This window comes from Chenopodium album, chromosome 23 (assembly GCF_948465745.1).
Source record: "Chenopodium album chromosome 23, dcCheAlbu1.1, whole genome shotgun sequence".
In the NCBI taxonomy this organism is placed as follows: Eukaryota; Viridiplantae; Streptophyta; class Magnoliopsida; order Caryophyllales; family Amaranthaceae; genus Chenopodium; species Chenopodium album.
Window position 1 is genome coordinate 7,870,657 of NC_137856.1, and position 20,899 is coordinate 7,891,555.

Here is a 20,899-nt window from a genome sequence, read left to right on the forward strand (position 1 = left end):
GGTTACTTAGATCAGTTAGAACCAATCACTAATGGCAGACTTCCAGAGAGAGTTGAACTGAGGGCGAGGCTGCTGATTAATGTATCACCGCCTCTCATCCCAAGCTGCTACGTTCCGCTTTCAGATGGGCGTGTTATCTGGGTGTATTTCAGGTATGAGGGGGTCTTCCGTTTTTGTAAGAGATGTGGGTGTGTGGGACACAACTCCACTAATTGTCGTTTGAAAATTGATGTATCCACAAGGCGTTTGTCTCGACGTCTTGAGACTGTGGAAAGGGATGGTCTAAGGGTATTACATAGACCCTTAGATTATCCCTATTATACTAATTATGTGCAAGGATTGTCTGATGTTTATAGGTACAAAAACATGGTTGTCAACCTTACAAGGTTGGAGGAACCCGAGGATATACCTTTGGCAGAACAACAGCAGTTTCAAGAAGCGTCTAACTCCGATTTTAACTCGGACAACAGCGACGATACGGTGTATTTTTCGGGCTCGGATAGCTTTAGTGGAAGTGAGGTGGAGGATGGGAACGCTAGGGAAGCACGGATTGGTGGTGCGGCGCTACGATTGTCGCCTGGAAGAAGGCTAGGACTTCACTAAGACCCCTATGCTGCTTACACAATTCCAAATTTAAACACACCTGCTTCACCCCTCCAATTAGGACTCGGTTCGAACCCATCTCCAAACACAAACCAAGCTCAATTTCCTGCTTTGAACCAAACCAACCAAACATCTCAAAGTCGCGGGTTCAGACCATATGGCGCGCTTCGAAGAGATCCAATCAGCTCTTATTACATACTCTCCCCTCGAGAATCTTAACCCACCACCCTTACCCAGGTTCGGATCCTCGACTTTCGAGGTTGGGGAGTCGTCGGCGGCGGCGACAGAAGGGGAAGAAGGGGAAGCAACACCGCGCACTCTGTTCCAGGTACTTGGTATCAATAATTGGGCTCGAAATTCAGAAACTCCGGAGGGTCAGAGGTCGAGTCTGCTGCAAGATATCACAGAGCAAGGGTTCTCGGCGGATAACAGCGGCGAAAATACAGGCGGAATCACCGCCTTAATGCTGCCGGAGCCTCTACCTATGGTAAACAATCAAGCTTTTGATGAATTTTTGGATGCTAATTTAACCATCTGAATTTTGTTGAAGCAGGGAGGCGTTTTGTGCAATCCCTGACTAATTCTCGAGTTGGGAGGCCATATCAGGGAGCTAGGGCTCGTTATGTTCCTGATTGCCCAAATTCTTTTGGGAGTGAATTTATGAATTTGCCATTCACTGAGTTTGACCCCCCAAATTCGCCGGCTTCGCAGACAGGGGTGGATGATTTAATAAACCAGCTTCAATCTGACATGAATAATTGGGGAAAGAAAAGGCAGAGAACGGTAGAAGACACTCCACTTAGATCGTGTGATGATGATAATGTGCGTGCAAGCTCTTATGATTTGGGCTGGGTGGAGAAGAAGGGATTGAAAACTCTCAATAGATGGGCTGAGAAGGGAGGCTTTAGTATTTGGCACCGAGACAAGAACAATGTATTTGAGTTCCGTTCAAAGGCTTTATCAGATGTCGACACTGCTTGTTTGTGGGGTGTGAGTCCGAGTGATTCTCTAACTCGTCGAGTAGGGAAAAAACGGGCTGCTACTAGCTCCTCAAGTTCGTCGGGCCCAACAAAGAAACAGAGGAGTGGGGATGAAGTTACTTCAAGAATTTTTAAGATTTGGATGAATTTGACTTTGAGGTTCAACAGATACTTGCTGATTCAATGGAGATTACGGATGGTGAGGCGGCTGCGCCGGATCAGCCCCCGATGGATTTATGAAGTTCATCTCATGGAATTGTAGGGGGCTAAATGACCCACTAACCCCCTACTTACCCTTATTTAGTGTGGTTGATTACTAGTAAAGTTCCTACTTTTATTTATTTGTCGGAAACAAAGATGTCTTTTAGTAATGTTAGTAGTCTTGTAGCTAAGTTCTCCCCAAATTTTTCTTGTGGGGTGGACTCGGATGGTAGTAAGGGGGGTTTAGCCTTGTTTGGGTGGTATCAAGGGGATGTTACTTGTATTGTATCCTCTCAAAACTTTATCTTTTGTAAGCTCGTTGAAGCTAATGGAAGTAGTAGGAACGTTATGTTTTTGTACGGTGCGTCTAAAGTAGAAGATAGAAATAGTGTTTGGGATGATGTTTCTCTACTACTTGCTTTGACCCCTAATTGTTTGATTATTGGGGATATTAAACCAAATAGAGAGTCTAAGTGATAAACTTGGGGGGTCTCTATGGATAAAGGGTGTGGATGATTTTGTAGATCGGCGTTTACAAAACGAGCTTTGGGAAGTACCTTTTTCAGGGCCTAGATACACATGGTCAAATAAGCGGCAAGGGGATCAACTAATCATGGAGAGACTGGATAGAGCATATACTACACAGGAATGGTTTCAAGATTTCCCGGAGGAGAGAGTGTCTCGTGAGCCAATCATGGCTTCTGACCACGCTGCTATTTTGTATGATACAACTTCGACGATCATTCGATCAAATAGACCCTACCAATTAGAAACATGGTGTCTTTCCTTACCAGAAGTAATTCTTATGATTCAGGAAGCCTTTGATATGCCATGGGAGGGTTCAGACATGCACCGATTTGCGCGGCGGATGAGGTGGCTGAGGGATAAGTTGCAGCGGTGGTGGTTACATTATAAGAAAATGTGGGGTGTTAATTGGAGAGAAAACTCTCTAGTTTTGGCTGCCAATAGTGCTAATATTAGCACGATTCAACATGGCTCGAATTTTGTGACTTTGGTGAATGAAACCTTAGATCGGGCCAAGTTGGGTTTTAGTTACTGGCAACAGCGGATGAAAGAGAAATGGATACAGTGTGGTGATATGCCGTCTTCCATGATGTTCAATAGGGTCAAACAGAGGAAAAATAGAAGGGAAATTCTTACTCTGCGTGATAATAATGATGATTGGATAACAGGACAGAAGGAAATTCAGTCACTCATTAAGGCCTCTTTGTTGGAGGTTTTTCATCCTGTTATCGAGGATCCAGAGGGGATAGGTGAAAGGATTGATTTGGCCCTTCGGGAGCTGGAAATTCCCCGAATGGAGGAATCAGAGGGGATACGGTTAATTCAGCCTTTCTCGGGTCAGGAGATAAGGAAGGCGATGTTCTCCATCCATAAGTCAAAGTCTCCAGGACCAGATGGTTTTATAGCGGAATTTTTCCAACGACACTGGGAGACAGTGGGGCCAACAGTGATTACGGTGGTCCAATCCTTTTTTAACACAGGGTACTTATTAAAGGAATTTAATTCCTCGATACTGGTCATGATTCCGAAAGTGGAAGTCCCAGAGGTTGCAGCTCACTTTAGGCCCATTAGCTTATGCAATACGGTCTATAAATGCATAGCAAAGTGCATGGTGAACAGAATGAAGAGCCTACTTCAAAACCTCATTTCGGAGTCGCAGCATGCCTTTATACCGGGAAGGTACATGGAGGATAATATTCTGTCAAGTCATGAATTGGTTCACTTCATTAATACTAATAAAGGCGACTCGTATAAAGCGACTATAAAGATTAATGTGTCAAAGGCGTACGATAGAGTCAACTGGCTTTTTCTTCTAAAAGCCTTACAGGCTTATGGTTTCCCGCCAAAATGGGTGCATTGGATCTCTCAATGTGTGTCTACTGTATCGTACAGGACTTTGGTCAATGTGCAAGTCTCAGATTTATTCAAGCCTGGCTGTGGATTACGACAGGGGGATCCTCTGTCTCCTATATTTTTTCAAATTAAGGGTCTCAAAGTTACTAGGCGGTCGCCCCCTATTTCTCATTTATTCTTTGCTGACGATGCTATGATATTTTTTCAGGTTACGGAAGACTCATGTAAAAACCTAATGAATATTATTGACAGGTTTGGTGATATCTCAGGTCAGCGTTTAAACATAGGCAAATCTTTTGTGAAGTTCAGCAAGTTGGTTCCAGTGCACAAAGCAGAGGAGTTTAAGAGGATTCTAAAGTTTGGTCAGGTTCAGAACTTGGGGGTCCATCTAGGGGCTCCAATTGATCTTGCTCGTGAGAAAAAGGACTCTTTTCAGTTTTTAGTGGATAAAGTGGTGCAGAAAATTACGAGTTGGGACAGTTTGAGGATGTCTCAATCAACAAAATTAATTTTGATCAACTCAGTTTTAATACGCATCTCCTCTCATGTTATGAAATGTTTCAAGCTTCCAGGGTCAATAGTTAATAAAATTGACTCTCTTATTACGCGGTTTTTTTGGGCTAAGAATGGAGAGAGGGGTATGCATTGGATTGGAAAGGATACCTTACATCTCCCGAAGGGAATGGGAGGTCTTGGTATACAGGCGATGGCGAACTTGAATGATTCTCGTCTCTTTAGACAAGTGGCTAGGATGCAATGTAATCCTCAACTTCTAATAGCTCGTTCTTATTCACCGGTTCATGCTTGCACAATGTGTGATGGAAGGGTCTCGGGCGCGTTACGGGCTAACTCTTCCTGGGGAAGAAAGGGTCTCCATAATGTGGAAAACAAGTTGGTGTCTGGGTTTGCCTGGAAAGTTGAAAATGGTGAAAAGATAAACTATGCCAGTATGAGATGGATGAATGGTGAGGTACCTGTTCTTAAGTCTAACCAGGTGCTTAGTGGGGTTGGTGCAGGGAAGGTTAAAGATTTAATGACCATTTCCCATGAAAGAAGATGGGATGCTGGGGCAATTAGGCAAAAGTTTGAATGGGATTCGGCAAGACAGATTTTAGAACTGGAGATTCCTTCGACAAACAAGGATGACTTTTTGTATTGGAAAGGTCACAAATCTGGGGTCTATACGGTTAAGACAGGTTATGCGTTCTTATGTCAACAGAATCGAGAGATGCCCAATGGTATAAGGGAGGATACCTTCTTCAAACTTATTATTTGGAAGCTAAGGATTCCCCCTAAATGGAGTATGTTCCTATGGAAGCTGGTTTTAAATGGGTTAGCTGTAAAAGCAAATTTAATTTGTAGAGGGATACCTGTAGATGATAATTATGGGGTTTGTGAGGACAATGTGGAAGATTTGCAACACCTTTTTCGTTTTTTCTCTCTGGCTAGGTATGCTTGGCTCAATTTCTCTTTGCATATCAGCTCAGAAAATGATGGGTCTACTACGTTACGACGTAGGATCCAGAGATATATCCTGCTGTTTTATAACGAGGATGGGATTGATAGTGACCGTGTCACTACCTTTATAAGTATGTTATGGGGCCTGTGGACAGCTAGAAATGGAAGAGTTTTCAGACATGAAATCGATCATATTCCGGCGCTTGATCGTCATTTGGAGAAGGGCAACAACGACTTAACTATCTTTTTGAAGCCATATGTGAGAAGTCTAGGTGTGATACAGGAGATGGAAGCCAATGGGGGACCTCCGCCAGGTTTCCAGAGGGTAAGTTTTGGTGGCGCAGTCGAAGAACCAACCAACGATATTGACAACAACAGGGAAGTCACAGTCATGTGTGATGGGTCGTGGCAAAAATAGTCGAGGAATGGTGGTTTTGGGTGGGCTTTTGCTCTTCCGGGCAGGGATTTTGAGCCTGGTGGGGGTGGCTTTTGCAAGGCAAGTTCAGCTCTATTTACAGAGCTTATGGCTTATCTAGAAGGGATCCGATGGGCAATCGGTAAAGGCTACAGAAGAATTTGGGTCTACACGGACTCAAGCGAGGTTGTGAACCTAATTCGGAATCCGCAACGTGCTGATATGAGGTATTTCTGGACTATCCAGGAACTTCGCCAACAAGGGGAACAATTACAGAGCGGTATGATATGGAAGGTTAGCAGGGATCAGGTCCGACAGGCACATGAATTGGCAAATGAGTGCAGGACCAATATGAGTAGCTTTAGTGTTGTTTATTTTTTCCTTTTTCTGTCTTTTCAGTATGCTTTTGTCAATATATATATATATATATATATATATATATATATATATATATATATATATATATATATATATATATATATATATATATATATATATATATATATATGAAGTAGACTCTTCCATTGACATATGCTTCCAACGTTCCAATTTTCACGAAAATTAATAAACATAAATAGCAAGTAGTAAAAGTATATTGAAAAGGAAAATTTAAATTGGGTATGCAAAAAAGTAGAGAGAAAGGGTAATAAAAGTACATGCAAAAACAAAATTTACATGGAAAAGATAAATTTGTACAAATACTATTGCAAATTGGAGGGAATTTTGATTAAAAAAAAAAAATAATAAATAATGTTAGTTGGAAAAAGCAAATGAGATGAACATTATGGGACTAAAATTTGATCAAAAGAAACTATCAATAAAGGACGGAGGGAGTATTATTATTTGTTATTAAGATTTATCTATTCAATCGTAACATCAATTCTATAATAGTGCAAGTAGTACTACTCCCTCCGTCCTTTAATTAGAGACACATTTCTCTTTTTAAATATTAGAAATGGGTCTCTAATAAAAGGACGGAGGGAGTATATAATTATACTTTTATCCCCTTGCATATTTTTTGTTGATCATTATTCAAGGTCTCTTAATGATTATATGTTGTAAAATTGTTGTCATTATTTATAATAAAGTATCAAATCTATACAGAGGTTTCAATCATCAGTTTTAACTTTTGATTGGGTTAGACCTTTGATGTGATATTGGAGTCATCGTGACAAAAAAGTTATGGGTTCAATTCTCATCCACCCCTCATTTTCAATAAGAAAAATTTAGCAATAGATATAAGAAAGTCATACCGCATCACACTTCAAATACATTGAGCTTTTATATAAGGAAGCGTCATAAAGTGTATAAAATAAAATTTGGGCTCTAACTATCACCATAAACATTTGGTTAAGATCGTCCCTTGAATGTTTCATTTTTATGACCTAGCATTCGGCAAGTAGCATCGATATGCCTGCTATTTTTTTTTTTTTTGACGAGAAGATTAAAGATTTCATTTATAAAATAGCCAAACGACACTTATAATCAAGTTTTGAGAAATTTAAAATTCCAACAAAAATATATAAAACCCTAAAAATAACATTGCAGAATCGATTGATAATAGCCTTAACAAAAAACTTCATCCGAAGCAATACAATCTGTGAGTTCGCTCTAATTTGGCATAAGAGCTGCAAATGCATAATTTTTAAGATGAATAATATACTTCCGTGGTCTTCTAAACTCCGGTAGAAATTGCGAAACCTTCGATCTTCATTCTTCAATAAACAAGTAATAAAAATCCCTATCATGAACACCATCTTAAGGAGGTATCTTTTTATTGAAAGCAATTAAAGAGAAATTGGGGCTTTCCACCGGTAAAAACCAGTGGAAGCCCCTACAAAATTCACAAATTAAAATCAAGAATGAAGGAGATGAAGAGAAGTAGGGAAGGATTGAAGGAAAAACAAAGAAAAAACCCTAGCAAAAGAGGCTAGGAAAAAACCCTCCCAAGGGAAAACCCTAGAGGGAACAATCTCTCTCTAAAAACTAGAGAGAGAAAAAAAGATACTATCTCCAATTGATATGCCTGCTATTTTTAATTTTTTATGGCCTACATATGTTTATGAATTTCATATTTTGACACTTTATGCATTGCTCATTGTTTCATCCTAATTATTAGGATACATCACCTCTAAAACGAATTAAATTCTCCTCTCTGATCTCATGGCTATTCTCTTCTAGGATTTATAATTTTTTTCAGTATACGTCGGAAATAGTACTCCCTCCATCCCAAAAAGAACGACCCATTTGGATTGATTACGCGGGTATTAAGGAAGTTAAGTAAAAGGAAGTAAAATTATATTGAAAAGATAAATTTACATGGGGTTTGTAAAAAAATAGATTGAGAAAGTAATAAGATAACATGGAAAATCAGATTTTTTTTATATGGGGAAGCTAATTGTGCACTAATATTGTAGCAAATTGGTGGGTGTTTTAATGCAAATAGGTCATTCTTTTTGGGACAAAGTTTTGGCCAAATGGGTCGTTTTATTTGGGACGGAGGGAGTAGGTTTTAATACATAAGTAGTGTTAATAATCCCTCGCCTCCTTATTATGGAGTTTCTCCCTATGGTGGAGTCGTTTATTTTTTTAGTATAGTTGTTTGTTTTCCGTTAGGGTTTATAAATGTGTCAGGGCTTATAAAAAAGTAATCATTTTGCCCTTTATCAGTTTGTTGGTAATAATTTGTTCGGGATCGCAGCGGTTGTCAAATTCTCAAATACGTTCAACCGAATTAGATAATAATCATCCTTATGGCTACAACAAATTATTAGACTGTCTCTTCGAAAAGACTACATACTCAGCAATGTATGCAAGGAATGTACCACAGTGCAAAATATCTAAGGATTCTATTTTATGTATTTGTTGATTTAGATTTCATTTGTAGATGTCGGATCAATGACTTTTCTATAAAAAAAAAATAAATCGAATGTATATAAAAAATAAGAAATATTACTTATAGTACGCTTAGAAATTTTTTGAATATCAATATAAATAAACTATAAATAAAAAAAAGAAGAAGAAATATACTTGTTTTATCGCAATAAATTGAATAAAATAAATATACTTGTCATATATATGTTTTGGCACGATATACTTGTCATATATAAAAGTTGGAAGATTAGATATCAGTGAAAAACAAATTAAGAACTCAATGAAAGGAGTAAAGATGGAAGTCGGTGACACATGGCGGTAGCATGTTGTCTTATAATAATAACAAATTGGCTTAAATAATATTCCCTCCATTTTTTTTTTAATTTGCATTACTTTTATATATAATAACTTTGTACTAAATTTAATTATTTCTCTCTCTTACCTTAAACCCAACTCAAATAATTTATCACTTCTCTCTTTCATGTCCCCCACTACTCTCTCTAACATGCTTTCACTTTTATGGTCCCCACAAACTTTTACATAATAAACTAGTGTGTGGCCCAGGCGATGCTCTGGGGTTTTTATTTTTGAACATTTGTAATTGAATAGATAGATTCGTTCTTTATTATTTATTTATTCATTATATTGTTTATAATATATAATTTTTTTTGAAACAATTGTTTAATAATAGTTTTCATTAAATATTTGAATAAATTATTTATAGAACAGCTATTGATTAAACATACAAACGTGTTCCTGTCAAAAAAAATTATATAAACATGTCCTTTGTTTATAATTTATAATATAATGAAAAATAAAGACATAATTATTAGCAAAATAATTAAATAACTAAAATTAATTTATAACAATAGTTAGTTTTTCTTGCGTGTATGTATCACCTCGATTAACATAATTAGCAAAAAATAGGATTGATTTTTTTTTTTTTTAAAAAAAAAGAATTGCAGTTATTAAATGTTTAGATCTCCATCCAATCCATATATTTATATATTTATGAGGCGAGTATAAAAGCATGATTAATATATGGATGCAATGGTAAGACACCTGATGCATATTTTTGTGGTTATGAGTTCGAATCTCATGATACACATTTTTATTAGAATATGTTCATGATTGAAAGATTACATGGCAAGGGTGCCACATGACACATAAACGTTTTTATGAATGCTTTTTAATATATAAATGTATAGAAGTATAGATTATTCATCCAACGGTTTGTGCAAAATAATACGAACTCAACTATTTGCTTTTAGCGGTACTACCTTATACTACCTCCGTTTCTTTTTAGTTGACACGTTTTGACTTTAGCACTATTCATGCACCTCCCTTTGACCGTATTTTGTGCTCTATATGTGATGAAAAATATAGTCATGTAGGATCTTGTTAGATTCGTCACATTATATACTTTCAAAGTATTAACTTTTCACAATTTTTGCTTATTGATAATTAAAGATATTAATGATTGAATAAGTGCATTGGCAAACGTGGCTAAAGAAACGTGTAAACTAAAGTGTAAACTAAAAAGAAACGGAGGAAGTATATTATATGTGCAAAATAATACACCAATCACCGGAAAAGTATATCGAGGAATATTTCGTCTATAATTATTGTTATTAATTGGAAAATTTGTCAGAAACAACTTTTTAAAGTGTCCACTTTATTTAAAACAACCTTTAAAATTTTTTTTTGCAATTTCAGACCACATTATAAAATTTTTTTATCAAAGACAACCAAATGTTACTTTTCGGCGTTGACTCTATTTTTCCCGATGTTGACCACGAGTGTGCGAGTCACGTGACCTCCTATATTGCTTAATACACCCCTTTTCCCCTCCAATTAACTCCTATTAAAACCCCTGCTTCTCTTTCATCCCTCTTTTTGTACGAGTGAATTGGAGGGAAAATTGGTGTATTAAGCAATATACGAGGTCATGTGCGTTGCACACTAATGGTCAACATCGGGAAAAATAGAGTCAACGTTGGAAAGTAGCATTTGGTTGTCTTTGATAAAAAAATTTTATAATGTGGTCTGAAGTTGCAAAAAAAAATTTAAAAGGTTGTTTTTAGTAAAGTGGACACTTTAAAAGGTTGTTTCTGACAAATTTTCCTTATTAATTTTCTGTTGTTTTCTTTTCATACATATTGTGTTAACAATTTCCTTTACAATGGTAATTTTTTTTCTTTTTTTTTTTAATAGAACTGTAGTAATTTGTTCTACCACACCATAGTAAATAGGGTCTTTTCATGCATTATTATGTTGATATAATTGGTTTCAAAAAAAATGTTGATATAATTAGTTTAAATATTTAAAAATTCTAATTGTATCAACATAATAATGCATTTAAATACCCTATTTACTATTGTGTGATAGTAAAATATTACTACAAGTATTTCGGAAATAAAATATTTATATACATACTGACGATTTTTTTTTTCTTTCTTTTTTTTCTTAAGGGGTAGGGCATTATTAATCTGGATTGTAAAGGAAATTGTTAATACATTATACATTTTTTAAAAGAAACATAACATTAATAATAATATAAAATAATAGTTATTATCTGGTGTACTGTTTTGCAAATATAGTACAAAAAGTGGTACCGCTAATAGCAAATAGCTAATCCGTATTATTTTACACACAATAATTTTACTCAATACTAGATGAAGCCCGTGTGATTCATAGTTTGTTTGATTTTTTTTTTTTTAAATAATTTTTTTTTGTATTAATATGCTAAATTTTGTTATATAATCCTACATGTGACATGTCGCATTAAGAAAATTATATCCTACATGGCTCTTTAAACACCAGATAAACACCCTCTTTATCTCGTTGTCAAGACTTCCTTTATGCGCCTTACAACACTGTTCAAAAACTCCCCTTTAATGACCTTCAAACTTTTCAAACTTTGGGAGTTTACTAAAATAGATAAGATGTATAAAAAGATTCAAACATCTTAATACATTTTTATTCAAGAATTTGCCTATTGTTCTTGCTGCAATAATAGTTGCCTATCAACACACAATACATCGAATATGAAGTTTCTTTAAAAAAAAAAAAAAAAAAAAAAAAAAAAAACAAAAAAACAAAAAAAAAAAAATAAAAAATTACATCTAATTAGAAACAATGTTATGGGAGAAAAACCAAAAGTTGAACCTGAAGGCTTCTCTTCCATCTTCATTGGAGACTCCAATTGATTCTGGATTTGTTTCGATTTTGTAATTTGTGTATATCTGGAAACTTGGAAAGGATTTTAGCACCCCATAATATGTGCACTTCAACTTCCTAGTGAAACTGCATATTATGAAGATATAAAATCACTCACTGAACATATCATGGCAACTACTCAAGAGTTCTACCACTATTGGAATGTAAAATTTCTTTTCCCGCAATTGTATTCTGGGAAAAAGCTGCTGCATTACAATAAACACTCTGGGTGATTCATCCAACAGTTGGAGTGTGCTCTAATGTAATCGTAAGCACGTTTTCATAAGCTGTAAGCAGAAACTGTCCAGACACAGATTGATATTAGGATGCTCCAACAAGCATTGCATTAGCTGTGCACTTTAAAACACTCTAAAAGTGGGAACAACTGAAGCAATTCTTCACGGGTTCTTCTCTACAAATATTAAAAAAAAGGTAGATTAATGCAATGATCTTTCAGAAAAGCAAGAAAAGTTGATGTCAAAGATATGCTACAGTGCTACACAAACAAGACAAGACTTGGTTTTTTAGTCCCATAATGTACTTGACATATTGACAGCCCAAATGTTAACGAGAGTTTAAGTCTTTTAGAATAAACACAACTTAAATGTTAATGCACCCATTCACTCCAAAATGTAAGTGAGAGTTGTAGAATACACACGTACCTTAATGTTAATGCACCCGTTCACATCAAGTGTTTTGAGCGTACTCGAACATGATCTTGAGAGTGCTTCGAGGCTCTGATCAGTCACCCCAAGAATTCCAAACAAGCTGTAGTTTTACTTCAGAAACATCAGATTGATGCCATAAATAAGGTTTACAAATCAATGCAGAAACTACTGACAGGCAAGTGAATTCACATTCTAAATAACCATAATGTACGATGTTTTGCAGATTATTGTCTGATAGACAACTGCAATAGGCATAATACAAAACTTCAATCCAGCCATTTAGGACAGCTGACAGCAGCCATAAAATAGAATAGATAATTGTTTACATCTAGATGAAGATGACGATGACTTGATGATTCTCTTCAAGAAAAAAGTGAGGCTAAGTATCAGGCTGATTTTTATTTTTTTTAGTGGCTAAGTAGCAAACAACTAACAATTAGATATTAAACCTTAGTTGACACGTATTCCTTTTTAGGAAGTCTATTTTCAGTTGACACACTTCCTTTATGAATAAGTTTTATACCCTGCATTTACTAGTGTACCCCACTTGCTTTATCATTCTCTCTCCTAACCTTAATATATGTGCCTAAATTGAACGCATCAACTAAATAGAAACTGAGGAAGTATTAAAAAAGTTACGTAAATTTTAAAAGATTATAATGATAATCAGCCATTGCTTTGAGTCCTTTGACCATTTGACATTCCCCTTTCTTTAATACGAAATTGCGTACAGAGTATTTTTTTTTTTTTTTTATTAGATTGTATACAACGAAATACCTGGCTCAAAAACTAAAGTTGGACTTTATTACAATTTCACGGGGATTTAAACCTGGATTCAGATATAGAGTACGAATATAACATATTTCAAGACATAAAAGTATTTATACTTACGAAAGGTATAACCTAACAGTTACCCTCCATAAGCTTCTAAAGGAACCCTTTCCCTCTTTATGTTCTTATCTTAGGACAAAATATCTTTTAAAAAAAAGGTTGATCATTTGTGAAAATATCTGTTACAAAACTTACAATTGCCTCTATCCAAGGAGTGAAAGCCCTAGAATTCCACTCAAACTTCTTGTATTGATGACTAAAATTTTAGGTCCAGGGTTTTAGAGAATCAACCATATTCCAGGAAAAATAAGACCTTCCTGGCCAGCTGGAGATTTTTGGACATCTTGTAAAAAGAGAATGTAGGTCAAATTTTCGTTATCAATTTACAGTTGAATCTCTCTCCTCCACCCTCAATTGGGAAAGCAGGGGGGGGGGGGGGGGGGGGGGGAACAAGTTGCAAACAAGAGTTCACAGTTTTAGATTCTGAGATACAAAGATTGAAGAGCTACAACGCCTAAAAAGTGGTCACTAAATGATTTCAAATTATGGAACCATTACCTAATTAGCTCAAGGTAGGAGCATCCTTCCGCTAGGGCAATGACTCCAGCATCAGTGACACGCACACACCTGTTGAAGGCAAAGATCGCAAGGTGATATGTATTTGCAACTTCATTTTATATAGCAAATATCTTTAAAGGCCTTTAGCTTTTCTTACCAAGATAGATTAAGGTAGACCAAATAATTGCATTTGGCAATGCACATTAATCCTTGATCAGACAGATTCTACAACACCAAAAACCTATAAGACTAGAGTTTCAACAACTGTCTTATCGTAAAGAAAATGTTTCTACCTGAGCTCCACAAAGATCTAAGAACCTGAGTTGAGTAAGAAATGACATACTCATGTAAACTTCATCAGTAAAGCTGAATAAAATTAACAAATTTGTCAGTATGACATAGCATTAGGCATTAATAGGATTGAAAGAATAGTCAGATATGAAATCATCTATTACCTAGACAAGGCATACAAATTGAGGCTCTTAAGAGAGGAACAACTGCGCAATATGTACTGCAAGCCACTATCACTCAGCTTGATGCACCTATTTTCATAGGCAGTAACATGGGAATTAGACACATCACCAGAATTACAGCCAATACACCCTTTATTAGTCTGATTCTTGCAATGCCCATATTACAATTACCTTGTAATGTTCAATGACTCGAGTTTTTGATAAGCATCAGCAACAAGTTGCATACTTTTGTCAGAGATATTCTGGATCACATTATTGAATTATCCATCAGAAATGGGAAAGGAAAAGTTAACAGAAGCACAAATTTAGTCACTGAGCAGCAACCCCAGCACAAATTTCATATCTTAAGTTTTGACCAACAGCTAACTAGTCAGAAGCATGTGGGAATGGTAACAATTTGGATTTGGGTCGGCTTTGCAGGATCCAGATCCGAACTGATTAACAATCGGGTCCAATGTACAAGTCCAATTCCGGATTAGGCTCCATATAACCATCCCCGGTTTTGGATCGTCAAATTTTTAGACCTCTGCAACGCCAGACCCCGAATGCAAATCTGGGTAGTTTATGATTAACTTTACAAGGATTGATATACACAAATATAGCAAATGTCAAATTCGACGATAAAAAAAGGAAAAGGGAAACGCATATAGTTACATAGGTATTCATATAATCATTCAGAGTCAAGATACCAATAAAAAAAATATGGAGTTTGATACAAATAATCGATGTTACTTGGACTCGGGTGTAATGTTAGACACGAGTACAGGTGTCCAAACTGTCTATTCTGTGAAAAAAAAAAAAACCATGATTTTTTCCTAAAAAGAAGTGTCGAAATGTTCTACCCATGTCTGAGTGTCAAGGGTCCAAATTGGTATTTAAGGTGAAGAGTTCGAGTAAAATAACATAGTATAGTACTTCTAAAAGTAGAGAAACAATCAAGAAATCCAACTTGCATGAAATGAAGAACCCAAATTCCAATTTAACATAGACTATAAGTACAATAACCACACCCTTGGATTACTTTTCATGTACTTCGTTCACTCCTTCCACTCTCCTCCCCTCCTACTCTTACTTGCCAACTACGTTGCACGGAAACGGATACGGGTACAAAAACGGGTACGGGTACGGAGAAGGGATACGGAAAAATCAAAGTTCCAAAAGACAGGTACGACAAAAAAATTTATTAAAATATTAATCCATAAAATGTTTTTTTTTTAAAAAAATTATTCCATATATGACAAATTAAAAGAAATAGGGGTAAAAAAAAAAAACCACCTACTGACTACAGGCTACAGCTACAGTAAATCAAAACAAAAAGTTAAAAAAACTAAAAATAAAAAAACTTACTAATACAGTAATACGAAGTAGAGTACTTTGTACTCGTATCTGATAATCGTATAAAAAAAGAAAGAAAAGAGGAAGAGAGAAAGGCCGAGAGTAAGAGCTGATGGTAGAGAAGAACTCTTACTAATACACCAATGTCCGGTCGTCGGTTTCCGGACATTGGTGTTCGTCGTAGGTGGTTGCCGATAGTCGATTCCAAGGAATCATGGGTCGCACTCTATAGTTAGCTTCTTCAATTTTTAGGGTTCTTGAGATATTTTTAGGGCTCTTGAGAAATTGAAATCTGAAATTTGGGGTTTTTTAATATTTAAATACGTCAGAAAAGAAGCAAATCCGTCCCCGAAACATACCCAGAGCTGCTCCCAGTCGTCCCAAAATATCTCTGCGTACCACTTTTCAAGGGTCCTCCATGGGGACATATCCGGGTCGTACCCGTCCCCAATACGTCCCCGGTATGGGAGACGGCGGAAGATTGGCATATCCGTGCAACCTTCTTGCCAATGCCACCACTAATACCCATAAAACAACCACTCGCACCTACTTCCGACATATTTTAGACAAGACAAACCAGTCAAACTTTCTAGTTCATACTATTCCAATATCAATGTGGCAATGACGGTACGCAAAATTTTGAAAGGATTGGCAGGGAATAAAATCCTTCGACATAAGGTCATAAGCACGGAAAGTAAATTTTTCTATGTTTTTTTATTAGTCAAAAAGTTGGTACAAACGCATGGTTTATGCACCTGGATCATGGCACAAGGATTAAGCGTGTATTTCAGGAAGCATGGTTTATGTGTCTATACCATAATACATGAGAGGCGCTTAAACTATGAGTCCTATTACCATTTTTTATAGAAAAACTTGAGTTATTTCACACGAAAGATATTTGCTAGGAACAATAGATTATCATTTCACAAAAGAAATTAGTAATGGAATTACTACAAGAATATGGGATAACTAATCGTAGGACTCGAAGAATTACAAGCAAAGGTGAGCTTCTTTCTCATCATGATCCCTATATTGGGAAACTCGTTTAATTAGCAATGACATGGCCTGGTATAGCTAATAGAGTACATGTGCTCGGCAGGCTCTGCGGTTCACTTCCAATCGGCTAAAAGTGTTTTGTGGTATCTCTCTAAATTACCTAATCAAGTCCTGCTTGTTAGTCCAATGCTCAACTCACTGCTTTCTGTGGTACTGATTGCGTTGGGGGTCGTCCATTCACAAGAAATTAAACCTCATCTTCTGGCTTCTATTTTTGCTTTGAAAGTCAAAAAGACAGTCTATTGTGATTCTTATCTGTTACTAAGGAAAGGTTGTAGAAAATTATAAGGCTAATTGTCACACTTTCAGTGGTTGTAAGAGGTGTAACCTAGATATCATTGCAAAGGGGTTGCGTCTCTAATTCTCTATTTAAATCCTTGAAATGCTCATTGATGAGCTAAGCTGAATGAATGTAAAAATATTTGGATTGGAGAAAAAGTCTACTTCACTGCTTTGTTGGACTAAATGAGGATATATTGTCTACACAAATTAAATGCAAAAATCAAGATTACTAAAGATAAATCTATGTGTAATACCTAGAAACAAAAAGTTATACATATATAAATCTTGCAAGATAGGCAACTCATTGATACAATGAAAACAGGACATATCTTGTGCACTGTCAATTCACTAATACAATTGTAAAAGATTGGGATGATAATACAATTCGCTACCTAGTTTGTAATAGCCAAAATGCACCGTTTCATGTATTAATTTGTCTATTTCTGTTAGCATTTTGTAGGGGCTACCAAATTAAGTAACATTATGTCATGATAAACAAGACTCGAGTAGTCGAGTATAAGGTGAATATATACCTTACAACCACTGAAATTCAAATCGATAATGTGTTTGCAATTCCGTACTAGATGCTGTGTGCCTACATCCGTTACCCTAGAATAAGCAATTACAATTATCAGCTAGGATATACATAGTATTCCAGTTAGTAACTTAAATTGGTTGTGAATACATTAGATACATACCTCACATTCCAATATATTGAAAAGACTCTCATGTTTGAACATGCACTAGTAATGGCTTCAACTCCTTGATCAGATATCTTCTGGCATCCGTTTAAGTTCAGTATCTCTAAATTCTGAAGAGAGCTGGAGCACTGCCCAGTCATGAAATTATGTCACAACAGATAAAGTTGAAGCAGAGCACATATGATGCAGTATTTAAAAACTTAAATTTTAATAATAAATAAAAATAAGATAAACCACAGACACGGCAACAACAACAACAACCTGACCCTTGGCCTTTTCAGCTACACTTGGCACCACAAGAAAGAAGCATATTTACCAGTATAAATTTAGACAGATTCACTTCAAAACTGAGGCAGTTAGGCCAATATATTAGCCATACGACGTGTGGTAAGACTGGTAACTAGAGCTTTTGGTTGCATTCTAGTACTATTTTACAGTTGCTATTTGAAGCTAACGTTCAAGTGCTCAACTATTTCAAACAGCAGACATGATTATACATTTATCACCTAAAACACTAACTAGTTTTACCTAAAAAAATAAATGCATCCTCAATGATTTTGTCAATTGATATGCACTTATTTGAACTTATTATAAACTTCTTCGAATCAATTTGAACTTATTAGAGATTTTTGTAGTCGTATATTGAACTGAGTAAACCTTTGTTAAAAAGTGAAACTGATCTGAAACGATTGGAACTTATCTAAATTTCTCTTTCCAAAACTTATAAATTTTTGAGGTGAAAACAATATAGCCTTAGAGCTTGTTTAAATTCATCATATTTTTTCTTATCTATCTGATGTAATCTGGTCTGGTCTTATCTAGTATGATCTAACCTATTTGTCTGATAATACATCAAGTGGAGTCTTGTTAGATTCGTAATAATATGTATTTTATTAATATTATATTTTCATAATTTTTGTCATTACGAAATTATTTAGCGATAAAAAATCGAACATAAAACAATAAAGTGTGTTAAAACTTATTTTTCTTATCTAATCTGATTTTTTTTTCGATCTAATCTGAACTTATTGTTTTGTAATAAGTAATAATAAGGTGAACTAAACATGGCCTTAGAGTACTAATCAAAATATGAATATTAAACTAATCAAACTACTCAAAAGTAGCGAAACCATTATCCAATTAGTTAATCGCCTGCAGGCATGTTCGGATTGTCAGTAATTGGGGTAGAAATTTAAAAGAGTAAATAATCTGGTGGTTTTAGATGCCTGGAATGGAGTAAGTTTTAAGGGGTGTAATGCATTACCTTAAAAATGAAGGTAACCCAATTACTCCCATTCTCTATCCATGTCTTTCTTCCTCCATTTCTCTCTCTCTTCCCAACCAACCTCCACAACTCCACCATCATATGTTTCCTATTACCACCACCTCATTTTGATTGCCGAAAAGATCACCGCCATCAACATGAATGATTAAGGATGGTGGGTTTCAAGTCTTTGGTGGTAGGGAGATATATACAATCACATGGAGTCATATTATGCCAACTTTGGAGTTTCTCTCTCTTATCCTCCTCTTTCTCCTTTAGATCCCAAATTTTTTAGAAACTTTTATATTACCCAAGGAATCATATTGCTAAACTAAAATTATGAGAAATTATACTCTAAATAGTTCCTTGAGTAAAGTTTTCCCCTTGAACTTTAACTTTCTTAATCAGTAAAGAGAATCCAGCATGCCCTAAACATGGAATATAAATTATTTGGTTACAGATTCCTAGTCCAACATGCTATGCAACATAAGATCAACTTAAAGCTATATATATTCTTGTGTCTTAATAGCTAAGCTCTTCAGAAATTCAGATTCACTACATAATAAGAGCTACAAACATTTCCATAGTTACTTTTGGTACTGTCCATGGTACAAGGGTAACCATTCATATTCGGGAATAATCATCCTATATTGGTTGAAAAAGGTGTTGCCAAAACATCACTGTAAAGTGTAAACCAAAATATAATACCATTAACCACCTTCCTTCCCTCCTTAGGTGTATTTGCTCTTAAAAAGCTTGTGAAATGCTTTGATAGTCATTTGCATTACTACCTACGTTAATTATTATGTGCAACTTTGGGGTATTATTTGTGAGATATAAAATATTCAAAGTTGCACATAATAATTAACAGAGGTAGTATAATACTAGATGGAAAGCACTCAAGCTATTTATTAGGGTTAACAAAACCTACCGAACTTCTAAACAATAAAAAAATACATGGAACAATCAAATTCAGCTCTCACCTTATTTTTGAGGAGCTCAAGATGCTTGTCTTCAAGATCTTGTGCAAATTCAAGGTTTATTTGCTTCACATCCTTATACCTAGGCTACAACAATTAATTTCAGCATCAGCTAATCAATTATCCAACTTCACAACAGAATTTCAGTAACACACAACAGTACTAAAAATTGCAGTTTTCTAAGATCATAAAAAATAGCAAACACCGCATTAAATTGAGTGAAAAAATGAACATATTGATCAAATTAACTAACCAGCGAAAGGGGGCGGCAAATATCACACGACAATCAAACTCAATAACACAACAATACTCAAATTTGCAGTTCTTAAATTCATACAAATTCGCAATCAAATTGAATTTAAAATTGAACTTGAATCGCGGAAAATCAAGCAAATGTCATGATCAGAGAAAGAGCAGATAAAGATCACACCCAATAACACACAACAATACTCAACTCCGCAATTTTAAATTCATGCAAATTCTCAATCATATCAATTGAATCAAATGCAAAACTGAACTGCAAATCACAGAAACTGGAACAAATACTGAAAAAAGAGAGCAGCTTCACACCCAGTAACAAACAACAATACTCAAATTTACAGTTTTAAATTCAAACAAAATTACAATAATAGTAACTAATAACTTAATGTAAATTGAACTGAAATTGCACGAAATCAAGCAATAAAACTAACCAGAGAAAGAGCAGCTACGAGCCGATTTCCGGCATAGTTCATCTCATGAAAATCAAGAACCTGCAGAAGTAAATTCAATCACATAAACAACAAAATTCACTGCAAATTGATCAAAAACAAGTCTTTGGTTGATAAAATTTGAGGACAAAAAGATTACCTGCCAGAGAGAAGGATTAGAGGCGAGAGTGCGATACAGCCAAGGGCTAACGAGTAAGAGAGAGATGAGGTCGCGCTGAGGAAGCTTGGAGCTGACGATGGTGAAAACCCTTGTTACAGTCTCTTTCCTCCATTGAAGCTGAGGAAGCTCTTCTTCTCCGCCATTCAAGTTGTGCTCCATTTCTATTTTTGTTTGGACGGAGGGCTGGAGCTTATTTGGGTCGACTTTCTTATAGGTTACCACTGATTATCGGGGAGGGTGTCCGGTAGAGGTC

At 35.7% G+C, this 20,899-nt stretch overlaps 2 protein-coding genes across 3 annotated transcripts; one reads left to right on the forward strand and one right to left on the reverse strand.

Moving 5' to 3' along the window:
• Positions 1 to 760: 760 nt before the first annotated feature.
• On the forward strand, positions 761 to 6,690 carry LOC145606961 (uncharacterized). The gene is made up of 5 exons (XM_081662771.1): positions 761 to 1,049; positions 1,157 to 1,782; positions 2,290 to 5,445; positions 5,539 to 5,829; positions 6,640 to 6,690. The coding sequence occupies exons 1-5, from the start codon at positions 761 to 763 to the stop codon at positions 6,688 to 6,690; spliced, it is 4,413 nt and encodes a 1,470-aa protein (XP_081518897.1).
• A 4,715-nt stretch (positions 6,691 to 11,405) lies between these two features.
• LOC145608058 (F-box protein At3g58530-like) lies at positions 11,406 to 20,850 on the reverse strand. Of its 2 annotated transcripts, none has more exons than XR_014105711.1 (12): positions 20,626 to 20,850; positions 20,469 to 20,528; positions 19,780 to 19,863; positions 17,530 to 17,660; positions 17,365 to 17,440; positions 14,330 to 14,400; positions 14,141 to 14,227; positions 13,979 to 14,051; positions 13,843 to 13,910; positions 13,686 to 13,754; positions 12,291 to 12,407; positions 11,406 to 12,040 (listed from the first exon to the last, which is right to left on the reverse strand). XR_014105711.1 is itself a non-coding variant. In XM_081663661.1 (12 exons), exons 1-12 carry the CDS (start codon positions 20,803 to 20,805, stop codon positions 11,975 to 11,977), a joined length of 1,071 nt encoding a protein of 356 aa, XP_081519787.1. In that variant the 5' UTR covers positions 20,806 to 20,850; the 3' UTR covers positions 11,410 to 11,974. The 2 variants fall into 2 exon arrangements, 1 of the variants encoding a protein (XP_081519787.1); XM_081663661.1 differs by having other exon boundaries at positions 11,410 to 12,040; positions 12,291 to 12,396.
• Positions 20,851 to 20,899: the final 49 nt, after the last annotated feature.

Bases quoted from the DNA above. Each gene is read 5' to 3' on its own strand.
- LOC145608058 (XM_081663661.1), bottom strand. From the start codon at position 20,805: ATGGAGCACAACTTGAATGGCGGAGAAGAAGAGCTTCCTCAGCTTCAA. The intron at 13,755-13,842 runs GTAAGAAAAGCT...TGCCTTCAACAG, and splicing joins GTCTACCTTAATCTATCTTG to GTGTGTGCGTGTCACTGATG. The intron at 12,041-12,290 runs GTACGTGTGTAT...TAATATTTGTAG, and splicing joins ACGGGTGCATTAACATTAAG to AGAAGAACCCGTGAAGAATT.
- LOC145606961 (XM_081662771.1), top strand. From the start codon at position 761: ATGGCGCGCTTCGAAGAGATCCAATCAGCTCTTATTACATACTCTCCC. The intron at 1,050-1,156 runs GCGGAATCACCG...TTGTTGAAGCAG, and splicing joins TAACAGCGGCGAAAATACAG to GGAGGCGTTTTGTGCAATCC. The intron at 5,446-5,538 runs GTAAGTTTTGGT...TGGCAAAAATAG, and splicing joins CTCCGCCAGGTTTCCAGAGG to TCGAGGAATGGTGGTTTTGG.